Source organism: Ranitomeya imitator, chromosome 7, assembly GCF_032444005.1.
Source record: "Ranitomeya imitator isolate aRanImi1 chromosome 7, aRanImi1.pri, whole genome shotgun sequence".
Lineage (NCBI taxonomy): Eukaryota > Metazoa > Chordata > Amphibia > Anura > Dendrobatidae > Ranitomeya > Ranitomeya imitator.
This window is the reverse complement of record NC_091288.1, coordinates 143,706,611-143,729,875: the sequence shown is the minus strand read 5'-3', so window position 1 is coordinate 143,729,875 and position 23,265 is coordinate 143,706,611. Positions and strand designations below refer to the sequence as shown.

At 47.4% G+C, this 23,265-nt stretch overlaps 1 protein-coding gene across 4 annotated transcripts in view; it reads left to right on the top strand.

Moving 5' to 3' along the window:
- The window catches only part of RFTN2 (raftlin family member 2), a 164,806-nt gene that overhangs the window by 123,778 nt on the left and 17,763 nt on the right, over positions 1-23,265 (top strand). For 3 of the 4 annotated variants that reach the window (XR_011314694.1, XR_011314693.1, XM_069733883.1), the window contains exons 5-6: positions 19,559-19,765; positions 20,668-20,789. Coding sequence is in view for 2 of the 4 variants with exons in the window: in XM_069733883.1 (XP_069589984.1) it covers positions 19,559-19,765; positions 20,668-20,789 (329 nt within the window). In the remaining 2 variants the exon portion in view is untranslated. The remainder of the gene's footprint in view (positions 1-19,558; positions 19,766-20,667; positions 20,790-23,265) is intronic. The other variant, XM_069733884.1, reaches the window with a different exon arrangement.

Genomic DNA, 23,265 nt, shown 5'->3' with positions numbered 1-23,265 from the left:
CTGTGCCTCCGGGCAAGACTTTTGCTCCCATCAATTTGCGACCGGAGGTTCTCTCTTGGGCTCATTCGTCCAGAGTGGGTGGACACTTTGGGGCAAAGAGGACATCTGAGTTGCTGGCGAGAATGTACTGGTGGCCACATATAGTTCGTGACGTCGGAGACTACGTTCGGGCATGTGTCTCTTGTGGCAAAAATAAGTCTCTCCGTCAACGGCCAGCTGGTTTGTTATACCCTCTGCTGGTGGCAGACAGGCCCTGGGAGATGGTCGGGATGGACTTTGTGGTGGGTTTGCCCAAGTCTCGTGGCTGTACCATGATTTGGGTAATCACCGACCATTTTTCTAAAATGGTGCATTTGGTGCCGCTTCCTTGGCTACCTTCTGCACGGGCCTTGGCAGCGTTGTTTATTAAACACATCTACCGCCTTCACGGTATGCCAGACAAAATTGTCAGTGACCGGGGTCCCCAGTTTGCGTCTCGGTTCTGGAGAGAGCTTTGTCATCTTCTCAGTATTGAGTTAAATCTCTCTTCGGCATATCATCCCGAGACGAATGGGTTGGTGGAGAGAGCCAACCAGACCTTGGTCACATATCTGCGACATTTTGTCTCTGCTAGGCAAGATGACTGGGCATCTTTGCTACCGTGGGCGGAGTTTGCTCTTAACAATGCTGTAGCTGACTCCACTGGACAGACTCCATTCCTCCTTAACTATGGTCAGCATCCGCGGGTACCTGTGCCCATGCCCGTGTCTTCCGCCGATTCCAGGGTGGCAGACTGGGCTGTGGAGGCACAGGACATTTGGGATCGCACTCAGGATGCCATTCGGGCTTCCAAGGAGAGAATGAGGCCCTCCGCCGACGCACATCGGCGCCCCGCTCCAACCTTTGTTCCTGGCGACTTAGTGTGGCTCTCCGCCCGTAACATCAGGCTGCGAGTTGAGTCTACCAAGTTTGCACCTCGCTACTTAGGTCCTTTTAAGGTCCTCGAACAGGTTAATCCTGTGGTTTACCGTCTAGCCCTTCCTCCACATCTAGGTATCACCGACACCTTTCATGTGTCCCTCCTTAAGCCCGTGTACATGTCCCGGTTTTCTGAGTCATCTACTGGGACGTCGGGTTCGTCTACGGACGATTACGAGGTGAACGCTATCTTGGGGTACAAGGTGGTTCGTGGCAAAAAATTTTATTTGGTGGACTGGAGGGGTTACGGTCCTGAGGATAGATCCTGGGAGCCTGCTGAGCACATTCGGGCTCCGCAGCTCATTGCTGCCTTCGAACGTAGCGAGGCCCAGGGGGGGGGCCCTGGGGAAGGGGGGGTAATGTTAGGGGTCGAGTTCCCGCTTCTGCACAGGGGGAATCTCGGGCCGCTTCTGCTGCGGTCTCCCATTCTTCTCCTGCCGCAGGTAAACCTGCTCAGCGGAGACGTCGGTCCTTGCGTCTGGCTCAGTCTCACTCTGTGCTTAGGCTTGCTGTTGCTTCTCCAGCTTTTGCCATTAAAGCCAGTGCTGGGCAGCAGCGAGCGGACGCTTTTGGGACTAAGTCCTCCTTTTTCCCTTCTGAGCATGCCCAGAGTGAGATCTCCCGTTGGAGATCAAGGGTCACATGCTCAGATGCTGCAGTGGTTCCCATTGGGCCTCCTGGCAGGTCCTGAAAGGGCTAACTTCTGTGGCAGCTGCCCATTGGTCCTTTATTGGAAGGTCCTGAAAGTACTACAGCTATATAAGCTTCGCATGACCGCACGGCCATGCGCTAGTGTACAATTGTATACGTGTGTTTGTTGTGAGTGCAAGTCGTTCATTAAATACCCCTACCCTATTGTATGACTGTTCGCGTATGGAGTATGGCTGCTATCTAGCGCCCGACTAACCACTCGTTTCACACACGTATCAGCGTCTATTGCTGTGTCCGCCAGTGCGGCGCCACGCGCCAGTAGTGCGCTTCCTGACCCTCGTCTGGGTGCTTAGTGGTGTCTGCCAGCACGGCACAGTTCGCACTTCGGTGCTCTAATTATAATAGTTACCTAACACACCCAGTTGCGGTGTTGTGTCAGCAAGTGGTCTAATCGGACTTCAATCCTGAGTCTTGGGGTTGTGTTCGCTGACTCCTTGCTTGCACTCTTTAGTGCGGTATTGCGGACCTGTGGCTTTACCGGGTTCGCTTCCACCGCCATATTACGCTGCCATTTACTAGCAGCAGGTTTTCACCTGCACGGTGGACCCCGGACTGCGAACGCATCTATTACATCTTTCTTGGTGCGTTCCGCCAGTCCTAACAGAACACTAGCGCCAGGGTCTGGCTAGTAAATGGCAGACGATCAGCGTTTACAGCGGTACATCCAGCAGCTGGAGGGAAGGTTGGCGGCTCTAGAGCGTTCAACCTCAGCTGTGGATGTCACTGCTGTCGCTGTTCAGGCTGCAAGTGTAGCCGCAGCCAGTTTGTCCGCTGCCACCTCTGCCCCGACTTTATCCCGTCTCCCGCTTCCTGACAAGTTTGCTGGTGACAGTAAACAATGTCGCGGATTCGTAAGCCAGTGCTCCATACATCTCGAGCTCCTGGCGGCGCATTTCCCTACGGAACGGGCGAAAGTGGGATTTATTTTATCTCTCTTGTCGGGCAGGGCGTTGGAGTGGGCAACGCCACTTTGGGAGCGTGATGACCGTGTGCTACAGAGTGCTCCGCTCTTTCTGGACGCTCTGAAGCAGGTCTTTTTGGGACCCCGTATTACACACGATACCGCGCTCCAGTTATTGACAATTACTCAGGGCTCGTCCGTGGTCAGCCAGTTTGCCATCCAGTTCCGGACTCTAGCCTCGGAGTTAGAGTGGTCGGATAAAGTTCTAATTCCAGTGTTCTGGAGGGGACTGGCAGACCACGTGAAGGACGCCTTAGCCACCAGGGAGATACCCGCCACACTGGAGGAGCTTATTTCTCTATCTACGCGCATCGACCTCCGTTTTCACGAACGAAGGTTAGAGCAGACCCAGTGTAGGCAGAGGTTTAGACTGGCTCCCACCTTCGCCAGACCTCTTGAATCTTCCGTTTTGGCGTCCGACTCCCATGAGGCCATGGAGGTTTCTCAAGCGGGACCTAAGTCTCAGGCCGCTCGAGTACCCATGGTTTGTAAAAATTGTCACCAACGAGGACATTACACTAATAAATGTCCACGGCGGTCGGGAAAACGATCGCGTCTAGTAACCTTAGGGGGAGGTTCACTAGACACAGCGGCTTTTTCCTCCAAACTATCCTTTAAAGGGACAATCCTGTTTGACTCATCCACTCTAACAGTCGAGCTTTGTGTGGACTCAGGAGCAGAGGGAAATTTCATGTCCTCTGCTTTTGCTCTGCGCCACGCTGTACCACTTGTTATGCTCGCCAAACCTGTAACTGTTACAGTTGTGAATGGGTCGACACTTCCACAGCAAATCACACACCAGACTGTTCCATTCTCGTTGTCCATGTCCCCTTCCCACCAGGAGATTATTTCCCTTCTAGTCCTTCCCGAGGGAATGGATGAGATTTTACTGGGAATACCCTGGCTCCGTTACCACTCCCCACATATTGAGTGGTCCTCAGGGAGAATATTGGGTTGGAGTAAGTCTTGTATGGGCAGGTGTGTGAGTGAGTGTGTACAGGTCTCTACTACCGAGGTACCCGCAGACCTTTCATCTCTTCCAAGGTGCTATTGGTGCTATGCAGATGTATTCTCTAAAAAGGCAGCAGAGACTCTACTGCCTCATCACCCCTATGACTGTCCTATTGACCTCTTGCCTGGAGCTGAACCTCCTCGGGGAAGGGTATATCCCCTCTCTCTCCCTGAGATGGAGGCTATGTCTCAATACATCCAGGAGAATTTGGCAAGAGGGTTCATTAGGAAGTCAGTGTCTCCTGCAGGGGCGGGATTCTTCTTCGTACAGAAGAAGAACGGGGAATTACGTCCTTGCATCGATTACAGGGGTCTCAATGCTATCACCATTAAAAATAAGTACCCGTTGCCGCTGATATCGGAGCTCTTTGACAGGCTAAGGGGAGCTAAGATATTCACCAAACTAGATCTGCGGGGTGCCTACAACCTGATTCGCATCCGTGAGGGGGACGAATGGAAAACGGCTTTCAATACCAGGGATGGGCACTATGAGTACCTGGTGATGTCCTTCGGGCTCTGTAATGCCCCAGCCGTTTTTCAGGACTTTGTCAACGATATCTTCCGGGATATGCTTTCCACCTCGGTTGTAGTCTATCTGGATGATATTCTCATCTTCTCTCCAGATATTGACTCCCACCGGAGAGATGTTGGCAGAGTCTTCGAACTCTTACGGGCGAATTCTCTTTATGCAAAGTTGGAGAAGTGTGTGTTTGAGCAGGAGTCTTTACCTTTCCTGGGCTATATCATCTCGGCCCAGGGACTGGCTATGGATCCTGCCAAACTACAGGCTGTGATGGACTGGCAAGAACCCCATTCTCTTAAAGCGGTGCAGCGCTTTATGGGGTTCATAAACTACTATCGCCAGTTCATCCCCCACTTCTCCACTTTGGTAGCTCCCTTGGTATCCCTCACCAAGAAGGGAGCGAATCCCAAATTGTGGTCGGAAGAGGTCTCCAGGGCCTTCACTTCTATAAAGTCCCATTTTGCTAGCGCTCCCATCTTACATCGTCCCGATGTGGATAAGCCATTCCTTATGGAGGTGGATGCCTCATCCGTTGGTGCTGGAGCAGTTCTCTATCAAAAGGATGCTCAAGGTCGGAAGCATCCATGCTTCTTCTTCTCAAAGACCTTCACACCAGCGGAGAGAAATTACTCCATCGGGGATAGGGAGTTGCTAGCAATGAAGTTGGCCTTTTCGGAGTGGAGACATCTTTTGGAGGGTGCTCGGTTTCCATTCCAAGTCTTCACGGACCACAAAAATTTGGTCTATTTGCGTACAGCCCAGCGGCTGAATTCTCGTCAGGCCAGATGGTCCTTGTTTTTCTCCCGGTTCCACTTCACTCTACATTATCTCGCCGGGGAGAAGAACATTCGTGCTGACGCTCTCTCTCGCTCCCTTGTGTCAACTGAGGAGGAGGAGGAGGAGCCTCAGCTTATTGTCCCTTCGGAGAGTCTGAGAACCGTAGCTCCGGTTTCGCTTGAGTCTGTGTCTCCGGGCAAGACTTTTGCTCCCATCAATTTGCGACCGGAGGTTCTCTCTTGGGCTCATTCGTCCAGAGTGGGTGGACACTTTGGGGCAAAGAGGACATCTGAGTTGCTGGCGAGAATGTACTGGTGGCCACATATAGTTCGTGACGTCGGAGACTACGTTCGGGCATGTGTCTCTTGTGGCAAAAATAAGTCTCTCCGTCAACGGCCAGCTGGTTTGTTATACCCTCTGCTGGTGGCAGACAGGCCCTGGGAGATGGTCGGGATGGACTTTGTGGTGGGTTTGCCCAAGTCTCGTGGCTGTACCATCATTTGGGTAATCACCGACCATTTTTCTAAAATGGTGCATTTGGTGCCGCTTCCTTGGCTACCTTCTGCACGGGCCTTGGCAGCGTTGTTTATTAAACACATCTACCGCCTTCACGGTATGCCAGACAAAATTGTCAGTGACCGGGGTCCCCAGTTTGCGTCTCGGTTCTGGAGAGAGCTTTGTCATCTTCTCAGTATTGAGTTAAATCTCTCTTCGGCATATCATCCCGAGACGAATGGGTTGGTGGAGAGAGCCAACCAGACCTTGGTCACATATCTGCGACATTTTGTCTCTGCTAGGCAAGATGACTGGGCATCTTTGCTACCGTGGGCGGAGTTTGCTCTTAACAATGCTGTAGCTGACTCCACTGGACAGACTCCATTCCTCCTTAACTATGGTCAGCATCCGCGGGTACCTGTGCCCATGCCCGTGTCTTCCGCCGATTCCAGGGTGGCAGACTGGGCTGTGGAGGCACAGGACATTTGGGATCGCACTCAGGATGCCATTCGGGCTTCCAAGGAGAGAATGAGGCCCTCCGCCGACGCACATCGGCGCCCCGCTCCAACCTTTGTTCCTGGCGACTTAGTGTGGCTCTCCGCCCGTAACATCAGGCTGCGAGTTGAGTCTACCAAGTTTGCACCTCGCTACTTAGGTCCTTTTAAGGTCCTCGAACAGGTTAATCCTGTGGTTTACCGTCTAGCCCTTCCTCCACATCTAGGTATCACCGACACCTTTCATGTGTCCCTCCTTAAGCCCGTGTACATGTCCCGGTTTTCTGAGTCATCTACTGGGACGTCGGGTTCGTCTACGGACGATTACGAGGTGAACGCTATCTTGGGGTACAAGGTGGTTCGTGGCAAAAAATTTTATTTGGTGGACTGGAGGGGTTACGGTCCTGAGGATAGATCCTGGGAGCCTGCTGAGCACATTCGGGCTCCGCAGCTCATTGCTGCCTTCGAACGTAGCGAGGCCCAGGGGGGGGGCCCTGGGGAAGGGGGGGTAATGTTAGGGGTCGAGTTCCCGCTTCTGCACAGGGGGAATCTCGGGCCGCTTCTGCTGCGGTCTCCCATTCTTCTCCTGCCGCAGGTAAACCTGCTCAGCGGAGACGTCGGTCCTTGCGTCTGGCTCAGTCTCACTCTGTGCTTAGGCTTGCTGTTGCTTCTCCAACTTTTGCCATTAAAGCCAGTGCTGGGCAGCAGCGAGCGGACGCTTTTGGGACTAAGTCCTCCTTTTTCCCTTCTGAGCATGCCCAGAGTGAGATCTCCCGTTGGAGATCAAGGGTCACATGCTCAGATGCTGCAGTGGTTCCCATTGGTCCTCCTGGCAGGTCCTGAAAGGGCTAACTTCTGTGGCAGCTGCCCATTGGTCCTTTATTGGAAGGTCCTGAAAGTACTACAGCTATATAAGCTTCGCATGACCGCACGGCCATGCGCTAGTGTACAATTGTATACGTGTGTTTGTTGTGAGTGCAAGTCGTTCATTAAATACCCCTACCCTATTGTATGACTGTTCGCGTATGGAGTATGGCTGCTATCTAGCGCCCGACTAACCACTCAACGTTTCACACACGTATCAGCGTCTATTGCTGTGTCCGCCAGTGCGGCGCCACGCGCCAGTAGTGCGCTTCCTGACCCTCGTCTGGGTGCTTAGTGGTGTCTGCCAGCACGGCACAGTTCGCACTTCGGTGCTCTAATTATAATAGTTACCTAACACACCCAGTTGCGGTGTTGTGTCAGCAAGTGGTCTAATCGGACTTCAATCCTGAGTCTTGGGGTTGTGTTCGCTGACTCCTTGCTTGCACTCTTTAGTGCGGTATTGCGGACCTGTGGCTTTACCGGGTTCGCTTCCACCGCCATATTACGCTGCCATTTACTAGCAGCAGGTTTTCACCTGCACGGTGGACCCCGGACTGCGAACGCATCTATTACATCTTTCTTGGTGCGTTCCGCCAGTCCTAACAGAACACTAGCGCCAGGGTCTGGCTAGTAAATGGCAGACGATCAGCGTTTACAGCGGTACATCCAGCAGCTGGAGGGAAGGTTGGCGGCTCTAGAGCGTTCAACCTCAGCTGTGGATGTCACTGCTGTCGCTGTTCAGGCTGCAAGTGTAGCCGCAGCCAGTTTGTCCGCTGCCACCTCTGCCCCGACTTTATCCCGTCTCCCGCTTCCTGACAAGTTTGCTGGTGACAGTAAACAATGTCGCGGATTCGTAAGCCAGTGCTCCATACATCTCGAGCTCCTGGCGGCGCATTTCCCTACGGAACGGGCGAAAGTGGGATTTATTTTATCTCTCTTGTCGGGCAGGGCGTTGGAGTGGGCAACGCCACTTTGGGAGCGTGATGACCGTGTGCTACAGAGTGCTCCGCTCTTTCTGGACGCTCTGAAGCAGGTCTTTTTGGGACCCCGTATTACACACGATACCGCGCTCCAGTTATTGACAATTACTCAGGGCTCGTCCGTGGTCAGCCAGTTTGCCATCCAGTTCCGGACTCTAGCCTCGGAGTTAGAGTGGTCGGATAAAGTTCTAATTCCAGTGTTCTGGAGGGGACTGGCAGACCACGTGAAGGACGCCTTAGCCACCAGGGAGATACCCGCCACACTGGAGGAGCTTATTTCTCTATCTACGCGCATCGACCTCCGTTTTCACGAACGAAGGTTAGAGCAGACCCAGTGTAGGCAGAGGTTTAGACTGGCTCCCACCTTCGCCAGACCTCTTGAATCTTCCGTTTTGGCGTCCGACTCCCATGAGGCCATGGAGGTTTCTCAAGCGGGACCTAAGTCTCAGGCCGCTCGAGTACCCATGGTTTGTAAAAATTGTCACCAACGAGGACATTACACTAATAAATGTCCACGGCGGTCGGGAAAACGATCGCGTCTAGTAACCTTAGGGGGAGGTTCACTAGACACAGCGGCTTTTTCCTCCAAACTATCCTTTAAAGGGACAATCCTGTTTGACTCATCCACTCTAACAGTCGAGCTTTGTGTGGACTCAGGAGCAGAGGGAAATTTCATGTCCTCTGCTTTTGCTCTGCGCCACGCTGTACCACTTGTTATGCTCGCCAAACCTGTAACTGTTAGAGTTGTGAATGGGTCGACACTTCCACAGCAAATCACACACCAGACTGTTCCATTCTCGTTGTCCATGTCCCCTTCCCACCAGGAGATTATTTCCCTTCTAGTCCTTCCCGAGGGAATGGATGAGATTTTACTGGGAATACCCTGGCTCCGTTACCACTCCCCACATATTGAGTGGTCCTCAGGGAGAATATTGGGTTGGAGTAAGTCTTGTATGGGCAGGTGTGTGAGTGAGTGTGTACAGGTCTCTACTACCGAGGTACCCGCAGACCTTTCATCTCTTCCAAGGTGCTATTGGTGCTATGCAGATGTATTCTCTAAAAAGGCAGCAGAGACTCTACTGCCTCATCACCCCTATGACTGTCCTATTGACCTCTTGCCTGGAGCTGAACCTCCTCGGGGAAGGGTATATCCCCTCTCTCTCCCTGAGATGGAGGCTATGTCTCAATACATCCAGGAGAATTTGGCAAGAGGGTTCATTAGGAAGTCAGTGTCTCCTGCAGGGGCGGGATTCTTCTTCGTACAGAAGAAGAACGGGGAATTACGTCCTTGCATCGATTACAGGGGTCTCAATGCTATCACCATTAAAAATAAGTACCCGTTGCCGCTGATATCGGAGCTCTTTGACAGGCTAAGGGGAGCTAAGATATTCACCAAACTAGATCTGCGGGGTGCCTACAACCTGATTCGCATCCGTGAGGGGGACGAATGGAAAACGGCTTTCAATACCAGGGATGGGCACTATGAGTACTTGGTGATGTCCTTCGGGCTCTGTAATGCCCCAGCCGTTTTTCAGGACTTTGTCAACGATATCTTCCGGGATATGCTTTCCACCTCGGTTGTAGTCTATCTGGATGATATTCTCATCTTCTCTCCAGATATTGACTCCCACCGGAGAGATGTTGGCAGAGTCTTCGAACTCTTACGGGCGAATTCTCTTTATGCAAAGTTGGAGAAGTGTGTGTTTGAGCAGGAGTCTTTACCTTTCCTGGGCTATATCATCTCGGCCCAGGGACTGGCTATGGATCCTGCCAAACTACAGGCTGTGATGGACTGGCAAGAACCCCATTCTCTTAAAGCGGTGCAGCGCTTTATGGGGTTCATAAACTACTATCGCCAGTTCATCCCCCACTTCTCCACTTTGGTAGCTCCCTTGGTATCCCTCACCAAGAAGGGAGCGAATCCCAAATTGTGGTCGGAAGAGGTCTCCAGGGCCTTCACTTCTATAAAGTCCCATTTTGCTAGCGCTCCCATCTTACATCGTCCCGATGTGGATAAGCCATTCCTTATGAAGGTGGATGCCTCATCCGTTGGTGCTGGAGCAGTTCTCTATCAAAAGGATGCTCAAGGTCGGAAGCATCCATGCTTCTTCTTCTCAAAGACCTTCACACCAGCGGAGAGAAATTACTCCATCGGGGATAGGGAGTTGCTAGCAATGAAGTTGGCCTTTTCGGAGTGGAGACATCTTTTGGAGGGTGCTTGGTTTCCATTCCAAGTCTTCACGGACCACAAAAATTTGGTCTATTTGCGTACAGCCCAGCGGCTGAATTCTCGTCAGGCCAGATGGTGCTTGTTTTTCTCCCGGTTCCACTTCACTCTACATTATCTCGCCGGGGAGAAGAACATTCGTGCTGACGCTCTCTCTCGCTCCCTTGTGTCAACTGAGGAGGAGGAGGAGGAGCCTCGGCTTATTGTCCCTTCGGAGAGTCTGAGAACCGTAGCTCCGGTGTCGCTTGAGTCTGTGCCTCCGGGCAAGACTTTTGTTCCCATCAATTTGCGACCGGAGGTTCTCTCTTGGGCTCATTCGTCCAGAGTGGGTGGACACTTTGGGGCAAAGAGGACATCTGAGTTGCTGGCGAGAATGTACTGGTGGCCACATATAGTTCGTGACGTCGGAGACTACGTTCGGGCATGTGTCTCTTGTGGCAAAAATAAGTCTCTCCGTCAACGGCCAGCTGGTTTGTTATACCCTCTGCTGGTGGCAGACAGGCCCTGGGAGATGGTCGGGATGGACTTTGTGGTGGGTTTGCCCAAGTCTCGTGGCTGTACCATGATTTGGGTAATCACCGACCATTTTTCTAAAATGGTGCATTTGGTGCCGCTTCCTTGGCTACCTTCTGCACGGGCCTTGGCAGCGTTGTTTATTAAACACATCTACCGCCTTCACGGTATGCCAGACAAAATTGTCAGTGACCGGGGTCCCCAGTTTGCGTCTCGGTTCTGGAGAGAGCTTTGTCATCTTCTCAGTATTGAGTTAAATCTCTCTTCAGCATATCATCCCGAGACGAATGGGTTGGTGGAGAGAGCCAACCAGACCTTGGTCACATATCTGCGACATTTTGTCTCTGCTAGGCAAGATGACTGGGCATCTTTGCTACCGTGGACGGAGTTTGCTCTTAACAATGCTGTAGCTGACTCCACTGGACAGACTCCATTCCTCCTTAACTATGGTCAGCATCCGCGGGTACCTGTGCCCATGCCCGTGTCTTCCGCCGATTCCAGGGTGGCAGACTGGGCTGTGGAGGCACAGGACATTTGGGATCGCACTCAGGATGCCATTCGGGCTTCCAAGGAGAGAATGAGGCCCTCCGCCGACGCACATCGGCGCCCCGCTCCAACCTTTGTTCCTGGCGACTTAGTGTGGCTCTCCGCCCGTAACATCAGGCTGCGAGTTGAGTCTACCAAGTTTGCACCTCGCTACTTAGGTCCTTTTAAGGTCCTCGAACAGGTTAATCCTGTGGTTTACCGTCTAGTCCTTCCTCCACATCTAGGTATCACCGACACCTTTCATGTGTCCCTCCTTAAGCCCGTGTACATGTCCCGGTTTTCTGAGTCATCTACTGGGACGTCGGGTTCGTCTACGGACGATTACGAGGTGAACGCTATCTTGGGGTACAAGGTGGTTCGTGGCAAAAAAATTTATTTGGTGGACTGGAGGGGTTACGGTCCTGAGGATAGATCCTGGGAGCCTGCTGAGCACATTCGGGCTCCGCAGCTCATTGCTGCCTTCGAGCGTAGCGAGGCCCAGGGGGGGGGGGGCCCTGGGGAAGGGGGGGTAATGTTAGGGGTCGAGTTCCCGCTTCTGCACAGGGGGAATCTCGGGCCGCTTCTGCTGCGGTCTCCCATTCTTCTCCTGCCGCAGGTAAACCTGCTCAGCGGAGACGTCGGTCCTTGCGTCTGGCTCAGTCTCACTCTGTGCTTAGGCTTGCTGTTGCTTCTCCAGCTTTTGCCATTAAAGCCAGTGCTGGGCAGCAGCGAGCGGACGCTTTTGGGACTAAGTCCTCCTTTTTCCCTTCTGAGCATGCCCAGAGTGAGATCTCCCGTTGGAGATCAAGGGTCACATGCTCAGATGCTGCAGTGGTTCCCATTGGTCCTCCTGGCAGGTCCTGAAAGGGCTAACTTCTGTGGCAGCTGCCCATTGGTCCTTTATTGGAAGGTCCTGAAAGTACTACAGCTATATAAGCTTCGCATGACCGCACGGCCATGCGCTAGTGTACAATTGTATACGTGTGTTTGTTGTGAGTGCAAGTCGTTCATTAAATACCCCTACCCTATTGTATGACTGTTCGCGTATGGAGTATGGCTGCTATCTAGCGCCCGACTAACCACTCAACGTTTCACACACGTATCAGCGTCTATTGCTGTGTCCGCCAGTGCGGCGCCACGCGCCAGTAGTGCGCTTCCTGACCCTCGTCTGGGTGCTTAGTGGTGTCTGCCAGCACGGCACAGTTCGCACTTCGGTGCTCTAATTATAATAGTTACCTAACACACCCAGTTGCGGTGTTGTGTCAGCAAGTGGTCTAATCGGACTTCAATCCTGAGTCTTGGGGTTGTGTTCGCTGACTCCTTGCTTGCACTCTTTAGTGCGGTATTGCGGACCTGTGGCTTTACCGGGTTCGCTTCCACCGCCATATTACGCTGCCATTTACTAGCAGCAGGTTTTCGCCTGCACGGTGGACCCCGGACTGCGAACGCATCTATTACATCTTTCTTGGTGCGTTCCGCCAGTCCTAACAGAACACTAGCGCCAGGGTCTGGCTAGTAAATGGCAGACGATCAGCGTTTACAGCGGTACATCCAGCAGCTGGAGGGAAGGTTGGCGGCTCTAGAGCGTTCAACCTCAGCTGTGGATGTCACTGCTGTCGCTGTTCAGGCTGCAAGTGTAGCCGCAGCCAGTTTGTCCGCTGCCACCTCTGCCCCGATTTTATCCCGTCTCCCGCTTCCTGACAAGTTTGCTGGTGACAGTAAACAATGTCGCGGATTCGTAAGCCAGTGCTCCATACATCTCGAGCTCCTGGCGGCGCATTTCCCTACGGAACGGGCGAAAGTGGGATTTATTTTATCTCTCTTGTCGGGCAGGGCGTTGGAGTGGGCAACGCCACTTTGGGAGCGTGATGACCATGTGCTACAGAGTGCTCCGCTCTTTCTGGACGCTCTGAAGCAGGTCTTTTTGGGACCCCGTATTACACACGATACCGCGCTCCAGTTATTGACAATTACTCAGGGCTCGTCCGTGGTCAGACTCTTTAGTGCGGTATTGCGGACCTGTGGCTTTACCGGGTTCGCTTCCACCGCCATATTACGCTGCCATTTACTAGCAGCAGGTTTTCACCTGCACGGTGGACCCCGGACTGCGAACGCATCTATTACATCTTTCTTGGTGCGTTCCGCCAGTCCTAACAGTTTCTCCCATATGTGCACTTTGACATACTTGTTCTTATTGTATATGCATCTTTAATTGTAATTACCACCACTTGTGTTTTTTTCCTGTTGGCTGTGGTGTCCCCTTGTTTTCTGAATGGACATTGTTTTCATATGCAAGCCTTTGTTTATGCACCATTTTAGATTATTTTTATTATCCTTAATAAACTCATTGTTTTACATTATGGTTCCCTGTGCATTTCTCTTTTGTATGTTCTAGTCTTGTTCATTTTTATAAGTCAGCCTGTCAGCATTTTCAGTTGACAGCCGGATGGGCTTATCAGTTATAATTCCACCAGCAGCACAAAAAACCCGCTCTGACAAAACACTAGCAGCAGCGCAAGCCAGGGCCTCCAAGGCGCAGAGAGACAGTTCATGCAACTTATCCAGCTTGGATACCCAATAATTAAAAGACACAGAGGAACCACGGAGGATGTTGGTACAGTCAGAAAGGTACTCCCTCAGCATCTTCCAAAACTTTGCACTCCTTGTGAGAGTACCCCGTGCCTCAGGGCCAGTGCGATGGGAGGGTCTGAGAAAACTGTCCCAGAATTTTGCCAATGTTCCCCTGCCTCTGCTGGATTGGAATTGTGTCTCTCTCACTTATACTCCTTGGTTGTCCAACGAACTTTGACCTCAGCCTCCAGCGTTTTCAGATGGGAATTTTTTAATAATTCTGCAACAATGGCCTTCTGGTACTGCACCATTTTAGTACACCTGTCTGCCTCTGGAAGAAGAGATTGAAAGTTCTCCATGTAGCGTGGGTCTAGAAGTGTCACCAACCAGTAATGACTGTCACCCAAAATGTTGAGAATACGAGGGCCACGGGAGAGGCAGCGCGACATAATGTCAGCCATGCGTGCCAGAGTGCTATCAGGCAAGACTTCCGTGTCCTCACCAAGAGGATAAACAAAAAGAGGAAAGCACCACTCCAGGGTTGCACACCACCAACCCATATAAATACAATAAATCAAATATAAGAAAAAAGTTTTTTTTTTTAACACAACACACAATTTAAAACATTTAAAAACAATCCAGAAAAAAACTAACACATGACCCTTGTACCTAAACAATAGCGAGCATATGGTAACTCAACGAGGTATAATGACTAATCCAAAAATCTGGGCTCATAAACATGAATAATGGCTCATGGGGCTATCAAAAAATATATATGTTTAGATGTATAAAGGCCATCAAAAAATGATGGGCAAAACACTAGAAGTATTAACAATCCCAAGTAAAGGTAGTGAGGAATATGCGGTCCAGACTTATGGCTACTCAGACTTGACCGTGTGGAAGACAGGGTGGTGGTGGTGGTGACAAAGTGAATGGAAGCATTATCCGTTATGCAACCAACAACCCTTTGACACTGCTCTGGGTTCAATAGTGGTGTTCTGTGGTCCCCTAATAATTTGGACAGGAAGGTCGGGCAAGAAGATGTGGTTGAACTTGTTTGTTGTGGCACAATTTCAGCTTTCCCACGGTCTCGGCCTCTACGTGCACCATCACAATTACGTCCACTTCCCCATCCCTTGCCACGCTTAAATGGACTACAATATTTTACACACTGACTACAAATGGCTGAATTTGAAGTGGTCATATATGTGATCCGTGTGCGGGAAAACCACAGTATAAAATATCTGGACTGTAGGTAACAATTTTTTTTAGCAAACTGTTGTCAATAACTAGTGTAAGACACCGCCAAAAAAAGTTGAACTTAGGCCTGAAATGCTGCAATTTGTAGGCCACAGATAGATGAGGCGTCTGACGGAGATACCACACTGTTCATTATGTGGCCTGTATTATTTTTTTTTGTATAGAACAGCCAGCAAAAAAACAGTTGAATGTAGGCCTCAAATGCCACACTTTGTAGGCCACAGATAGATGAGGCATCTGACAGAGATACCACACTGTTCAATATGTGGCCTGTATTTTTTTAACGCAAAATAGTGTATAGATCTAGTGTAACAGAGAGCAAAAACAGTTGAATGGAGGCCTCAAATGCCACACTTTGTAGGCCACAGATAGATGAGGTGTCTGACGGAGATACCACACTGTTCATTATGTGGCCTGTATTATTTTTTTTTTGTATAGAACACCCAGCAAAAAAACAGTTGAATGGAGGCCTCAAATGCCACACTTTGTAGGCCACAGATAGATGAGGTGTCTGACGGAGATACCACACTGTTCAATATGTGGCCAGTATATTTTGTTTTTTAACGCAAAATAGTGTATAGAGCTAGAGTAACAGACAGCCAAAACAGTTGAATGGAGGTCTCAAATGTCTGATAGAGATAGCCCACTTTCAAATATCTGGCCTGTATTTTTTTGGCCCAGCTAAATTGTGTCAATGAGTAGGCTAAGACACAACAAAAAAAAAATTATATGGAGGCCTGAAATGGCACAATTTTGAGCGCAATGATATGCTATTCGTGTGGCAGACAAAACCCAGTGTAAAATATCTTCCCTGTAGCTAAATATTTTTTGGGCATTTTTTTGAATTTCCCAGTAATTCCTCCCACTGCTTGCAACAAGTGACACATGCTGACCCTAGCACCCATCGCAACTGAACATGAACTCACGCCACACTTCACTAGCTGACCCTGAACTCCTCTAACCATGAAATGCCCCCTTCTTATCAGCACTAGAGCCCTCCCACTGGGCTAAACCTAAACTTAACCGTTCCCTATCTACGTGCTAACGTGTTCTATATCCTATGCTATATTCTATGCGGTCCTAAGCTTACCCTGATGCTATATTCACATTATGCATTAACACTTTATATATTATACATCACCATAATACATTACATTAGACACACGCTACTTTCACTTAAAAAAACGCACGATGGTAATCGCACACGGTTGTCTTCAGGGGCAGGAACAGGGCAAGACAGTCCGTACCCCTACAGTACATTTCACAGCTTCTGTACCTCATCCAAAACCAAAATATTTTAGGAATCATGATGTAGGAGGACAAGTGAGTGATTACGATATTTTTCTAGAAAGAAGGGAAGCACAACATGCTAACTTACTGTTCTGAATGGAAGCATTTATATTAGCACACCGCTATAAGGCCTCCTTCAGATGTCCATGAGTCACATATTTGTTCTGTGTTTTCACTGATACAACACATACCTATTATAATCTATGGGGTTGTTCCCATGTCTGTATATTTTTGTGACATGAATGATTTTGATCCAAGTCACGGACTATGCACCATTTTGATGAATTTGCCTCAAAAATATGTGAGCGAATACCACAAAATAAAATATAGAAAATTGACTTGAAAAATAGGAAATTATGAAATGATTTAGGCACATTGTCTTAGATGTCTCTTCATGCACATGACAGAATTCAATATTCTTTTCATTACTAAAATTACGCTGTATTCAAATAGAGTAAAACACCCCTGTGTGAACGCAGTCCAAGAGCTGAATTACAGGAATGTATTAAGGATCCAAATATAAGCTGCATATTTAGAGCCTTCCTGTAAAATAAGAAAAAACTTTACAAGGAACTAACCTGACAAGGAACTGAACTTGTTCTTTGTTCTGAAATGGGCTACACATCTTAAATAACTGTCATGTTAAGTTGTAGTTTTAACCCAATGGACTTGTGTCCTATTTCAACCTTAAAACTATCAAGCTATGTGTTAGGATTTGGCGGAAGGCACCGAATATATTTATTAGCTGAGATAGGTGCGTTCGCAACCCGGGATCCACCGTGCAGGAAAGAACCTGCCGCTAAGCAAGGCAGCGAAACAAACTAGTACAAACAACTCTGTTACTTCACAGAGCCTGTAGTAAAGAGAACGCTGTGCCCTGTTTAGCTCACAGGGGACACAGCTACTGTGTAGAACCGACCGTGGTCATGCAGTCCAACCAACACCCAGCTCCTTTCCGGTGGAGCCGAAATTCTAATGGCTTATTTCAGCCGGGTCCCTGACTGCATACATAAAACTCCTCACCGGAGGTGCCAGCATTCTAGGGGCTTATTTCAGCCGGGTCCCTGACCACACACACACGACCACACTGGCGCTGAGCTCGTACATATTTGATACTAGCGCATGGCTGTGCGGTCATGAGAACCTTTTATAGCTGTAGCACCTACAGGACCTTCCAAGAAGGACCAATGGAAGGCTGCCACATAACTTGATCAGGTACAGGACCTTCCTGGAGAACCAATGGAAGTTGCTGCAGTACCTGAGCATGTGACCCTTGATCTCCACTGAGAGATTTTACCCTGGGCATGCTCAGTGTGTGCAAAGCAGGACTTAGTCTCAGAAAAGCCTGCTCGCCGCAGACCAGTGCAGGGTACAATAGTAGAGCCTGGAGAGGCAGCAGTAACCCTTTGCACAGTATCGGATTCAGTGAGACGCTGGGACCGACGTCTCCGCTGAGCAGGCTCCACTGCGGCCGATGCAGAATGGGAGACCGCAGCAGACATGGCTTGAGATTCCCCCTGTGCAGTGGCGGGAACTCGACTCCTAACACTATGAAACAAAGACATGGTCTGCCGACGACAGCCTTTCATAATGTCTCCTATACAAATGCAGGCTCAGGCCATGTTCAATGTTTGATCAGTATTTTACATCAGTATTAGTAAGTCAAAACCAGGAGTGGAACAATCAGAGGAAAAGAATAATAGAAACACGTCACCACTTCTGTATTTATCACCCACTCCTGGTTTTGGCTTACAAATACTGAAGTAAAAAACTCCCCAAATACTCAACATGTGCATATGGCTTTAGCTAAAGTCTACGTGATCAAACTCCTCCTGCAGATAATAATTAGTAGAGGTTAGAATAAAAAGGAAGGGAAGGTGCTGAATTGATTCCTAAAGGTGTTCCTCTTAAATATATGGTTTCTTCGCACTTTTATTTAATCGATATGTGTCTGATAAAAAATACATACTGTATATGATTTTATATGACAAATTACATTATATTATGGTAATTATGTTATACTACAGGCAGTCCCTGGCTTACGGCCTTCTGACTACAGTGGGTATGGAAAGTATTCAGACCCCTTTACATTTTTCACTCTTAGTTTCATTGCAGCCAGGAGTTGGGGAGAAGGGGTTTTTGGGGTTGACCATGCTGGTGGTGTATATAGTTCCATTGCAGTGGAATAGGCGTTGGTGGGTGCCGTACCTGCTGTTGACTGCAGCTGATGAATTCGAAGAGTAGGGTAGTGTCCGACACAACTGTCCAGGTAAAATGAAAATGTTATTGAGAGGATTAAAACATGGTTAAAACGGAACCTCAGAGCCTGATGCATGTCTAGCGTATCAAGGCGTCTTTTATCATATCCTGTAACTAAGGGCATCCTGGCACGCCAAAATGTTGTAGTTATAACCATGTTTTAATCCTTTCAATAAAATTGTGATTTGACTTGGACTGTTGTGCCAGAAACTATCTTCCTCTTCCAATTCGTAAGTAAAATTATGTGCTTTTACCAAAAAGCTCTATCTTTGTCCCATCTGTTCACAAGACGCTTTCCCAGAAGGATTTCAGCGTACTCCTGAACATTTTGGCAAACTGCAGTCTAGCTTTTGTGGGACTCTGTGTCAGCAGTGGGGTCTTCCTGGGTCTCTTACCATAGCTTTTCATGTAATTAAAATTTCGACAGTTCACCCCGACACGGATGCACCCTCAGCCTGCAGGACATCTTAAATTTCTTTGGAACTTGATTGGGACTGCTTATCCACCATCCACACAGTCCCGGACTATCCTGCCTTGCAACCTTTCATGAATTTTTCTTTGCTGTCCACATCCAAGGAGATTAGCTATAGTTCCATGAGTTGTAAACTTCTTGATTATGTTATACACCATGGGCAAAGGAACATCAAGATCTCTGGAGATGGACTTTTAACCTTGAGATTGTTAATATTTTTCAACAATTTTGGTTCTCATGTTCTTTGACAGTTCTGTTCTCCATGCTTAGTGGGGAACAATGTATTACTATGTCCCTTTTATACTAGGGGTGACGAAAAAGTCAGATTTCTTGTTCCTATAAAACTACTAAAAATATTAAAAGGCACTTACAAAAATTTAATTTTTCTTCTGAGTTCTACCAGTATTTGAACTAACAATTTTCACCATTACAGGCAGGAGCTAAAGCAATGGAGCCACAGGTTTTGGTGGATGTAACATGGAGAATTTTCTTGATCTGTATTGCAGACTCTGACTGCACATGCTGATCATACTGATACATTGTACACAGTAGTGTATTTAAAATCATTTTGTTCCTTCGAAAGTGGATGTAATTCCCTTCCTCATCATGGTAGTCCGATTTGCACTCTGGTTACAGTTTACTTACAATGATTTGTTTGCTTTCTTCAGTAGGCAAAACATTATATGCAGTGTTTAACATCTTGGAAAATGATCTAAGTGGCTGCAAATACATTGAAGGCAACCTCACAATGAAAGTGTCTCGAAAAGGCACAGCAATCAGCGCTCTTGAAGCAGACTGGTTAGAAATGACAACCTATTACTACAAGCAGGGATTTTCTTTAATTGATTCCTTTGTACACTGGGAAATGCTCAGAGGTAAGATTTGACATTTTCTTCATTACTTATGTAATTAAAATGTTAATTCAAGTGTTCCAATTACCAGGATATTATTCATCTGGAACAGATTATGCAAACAGCGCACAATTTATAGATGAAGGGTTGAAACGTAAATTTATTTTGTAGACATGCTCTACTTGTACGGTATATTGAGATACTGTGTGATAAGTTTGGAACATTGAGACAATTGTGAGCATACTGTAGTTGTGCCATCAATTGCTAATGTGTTATACTATTAGTTTACATAAGTTACAATTAGGCTAGGGCACCGTGACCGCATGTCCTCAATCCGTGAAAAAAGGTCCGATTGTGGTAATCAGACTCTGATCAGAGTTTGATCAGAGTATGATCATTGTGGGAAAGGATTTCTTGGATGTGGAAAAAAAAAAGTTTATTTTATCTTATTGATTATTACGAACAACAGTCTTGGAATATAGAACAGTTAAGAGGCAGGAACAGTATAGAACAGTTAAGAGGCAAATGTTTTTACATGATTAATAACTACTTGTTACAAATAACATGGATGCGACTAGATTCATAGATCTGTAATATAAGGTCTGTGCTCAGACCACAATACCTGGCCTGACTGTGGCTCTGCCTAACCTGAACTACCTCCTATACATCTATTAAGTAGTTAGTTCAGACCAAGAGACTCGCGATCAGTCTAGGCATTGCAGTCCGAGCATGGACTGAGAAACACAGACATTTTAATCCAGCCTAAAGAAAATGAATTGTCATCTCTTGAGACCTCCCACCTGTAAGGATAGTTTTGCAAAAAATGATTTGCACTTTTTTGAGTTACTAAAAATTTTCTGTCCCAAAGTAAAAATAGGTTGAATGAATAGGTATAAAGACAAACATTAAATGTTTTGTGCTCACAGGGGAACAGACGCCAAAATCATTGGATGGATTATTTGTCTATGAAGATGAAGCTCCTCGAGTTACTGCTTTAAAAACTAGAGGAAACGATGCCATAATAGTAGAACAATGGACGGTATTTGAGGTAATATTTGAGATGTACTCCTCATGTAAAGCCCGTAGAAAATCTTTAATAACAAAACATATTAAAACACAAGGGTAAGGATAGGTTTACACACAACAATTAAAAAAAAAAGTGATACAATGTTTACCAACCCAACAGACAAAAAGACACTCATATGGCTTCTGGCGCATTAAAAGGGGCCTATAGACTTTTTTTGCCGCATGTGATGGGAATTTTTGCAATGCAAAAATTGTGTGAATGCGACCTAAACAATGCAAAAATAGCATTTTGGTTTTGACTCTCTTAAGTATGCTGTTTTTTTCCCCCTGAAACAACAAAGAAAGTGAAATAGCCAGTTTACCATTAAAGCTCAATGCAGTCTAGTTGCATGGAGCTCCTTCCTGATCCCAGGTACAAGTCAAGAAAACTCAAAATGGGTATAGTTCCAGCTCTGTATTAGATAATTGAAAAATTTCCATTGCACTCAAAGGCAAAAAATCATCTAAAAGGAAAGAAAAGCATTTTGATCACATACTGCGATCTAATCAGAGCTGAAAATCCCACCATAGATACACTGCTTAAATATCTGAATGAACCAATCACAAGTCATTGAAGACATCACATGGTGGAATAGGTCCTACAATATAAATAAAACTAACTGTATGTAAAAGCAACATCAGAAAACAATAAATAATAATGACAGAATAATAAGCAAATTGCATCTTTAGAGAAAAAGAGGACTTGAACTCTATAGCGCCACCTGTTGGAAGTAGTGATCCTACAAGTCACAATCAACCCTTTAACAAGTCTTGCAATATGACTTAGGATAAAAGCCAAATCAGAAGCTCAATTTACAGACACGGTGTTTCGGGCTGTTGGCCCTCGTCAGTGTGAAGCATGAGAACTAATTTGGCTAGGTGAGAGGCTCTGGACTGGGGTCTAAGGGGCAAGGTTTCTCCATGTGGAGAGTGACATACCAGCTCTGGCTTGTCAAGGTAAGGAGGCTTATTTGCCGTGCAATGCTCCTCTGGGAAATTTAATATGCAAATTGCCTCTTCAGAGAAAAAGAGGACTTGAACTCTATAGTGCCACCTGTTGGAAGTAGCAATCCTAGAAGTCACAATTAACCCTTTAACGAGTCTTGTAATATGACTTAGAATAAAAGCCAAATCAGTATCTCAATTTGCAGAATTTTAAGCAGAATGTGTTAATAATGCAACATAATTTCATAGCGTTTGTTCAGACCACTGGGACATCTGCATCCTACGTCATAAATCCAGAAAGCTTTCCTTCTTAGGAGATGTCTCCTCATTAGTGATGAGAGAGTATGCTCGTTACTCGGGTTTTCCCAGCATGCTTGGGTGGTCTCAAAGTATTTTGGCATGCTCGGACATTTCGTTTTTGTTGCCGCAGCTGCATGATTTGCGGCTGTTAGACAGCCTGAATACATGTGGGGATTGCCAGTTTATTAGTAAATCCCCTCATGTATTCAGGCTGTCTAGCAGCCGCAAATCATGCAACTGCAGCAACAAAAACTAAATCTCTAAGCACGTCCAAAATACACGGAGACCACCCGAGCATGCTCGGAAAACCAGAGTAACGAGCATATTCGCTCATCACTACTCCTCATGTCTCCCCCACAAAATGGTCTGTAAACCTTTTCCAGACCAAAGACTTAAAAGGATGAAACACATTGTTGGTAACAGGTGATAAAATGTTTAGTTACAGAGGAAGCTGAACATTTTTTGCAATTAGTATAAGAAATTTCATACACATATTCCGAAATACCGGTTTTAAGTTTGCGAGAGTTCACTTTACATGGAAATCATGACATGATACACACGGTATTGCATAGATAATATTTGGAGAGTTGCAGTTAATGAATTTTTTGATGTTATAACTGGGAAGAATTGTCATGACTGGAAAAAGTTCTAACAGTAACTGCTTGCTTACACGTTCTGCATTGGTTGTTACCGTATTTGAATAAAGCCCTTACAGCTCAACCAAGTGGTTTTCTTTCATGTGATTAAAATAAACTTGGGAAAAGCATGTTTCCTATTGTTGGTGTTTTCTTTACCATTATATTACAGCCAGACCGCAATACTGATGCTAGAACCTGATCTTCACATAAAATGGGTGTGAGGGGGTTGACACGCTAAAATGCTTCCTCAAGTAGATTAAAGTCTGCATAGACCAAGGCAGGCTTCAGAAAACAAAAGCAGAGCCTTCCTGCCTTGTGCAGGCATGTACTACGGAGGACAGAGAATGAACTTCAATCCAATATTGCAGCCAGCATGTAGCCAGCGGGTAAGGAAAGGGTGAATCAAACACCCAAAAACCCCGCCTCCATGGCTGAAAATTGTTCCCTCCGAATTCAGGTGACAGTGTCCCTTTAATGCATATAAACTCAATGAGGAAAAAGGAAAGAGGTAAATCAGCTCAACACTGCACTGAAAGAAATGCAGAAAAATCTTTTGTGTATTGGTGCACAGAATCC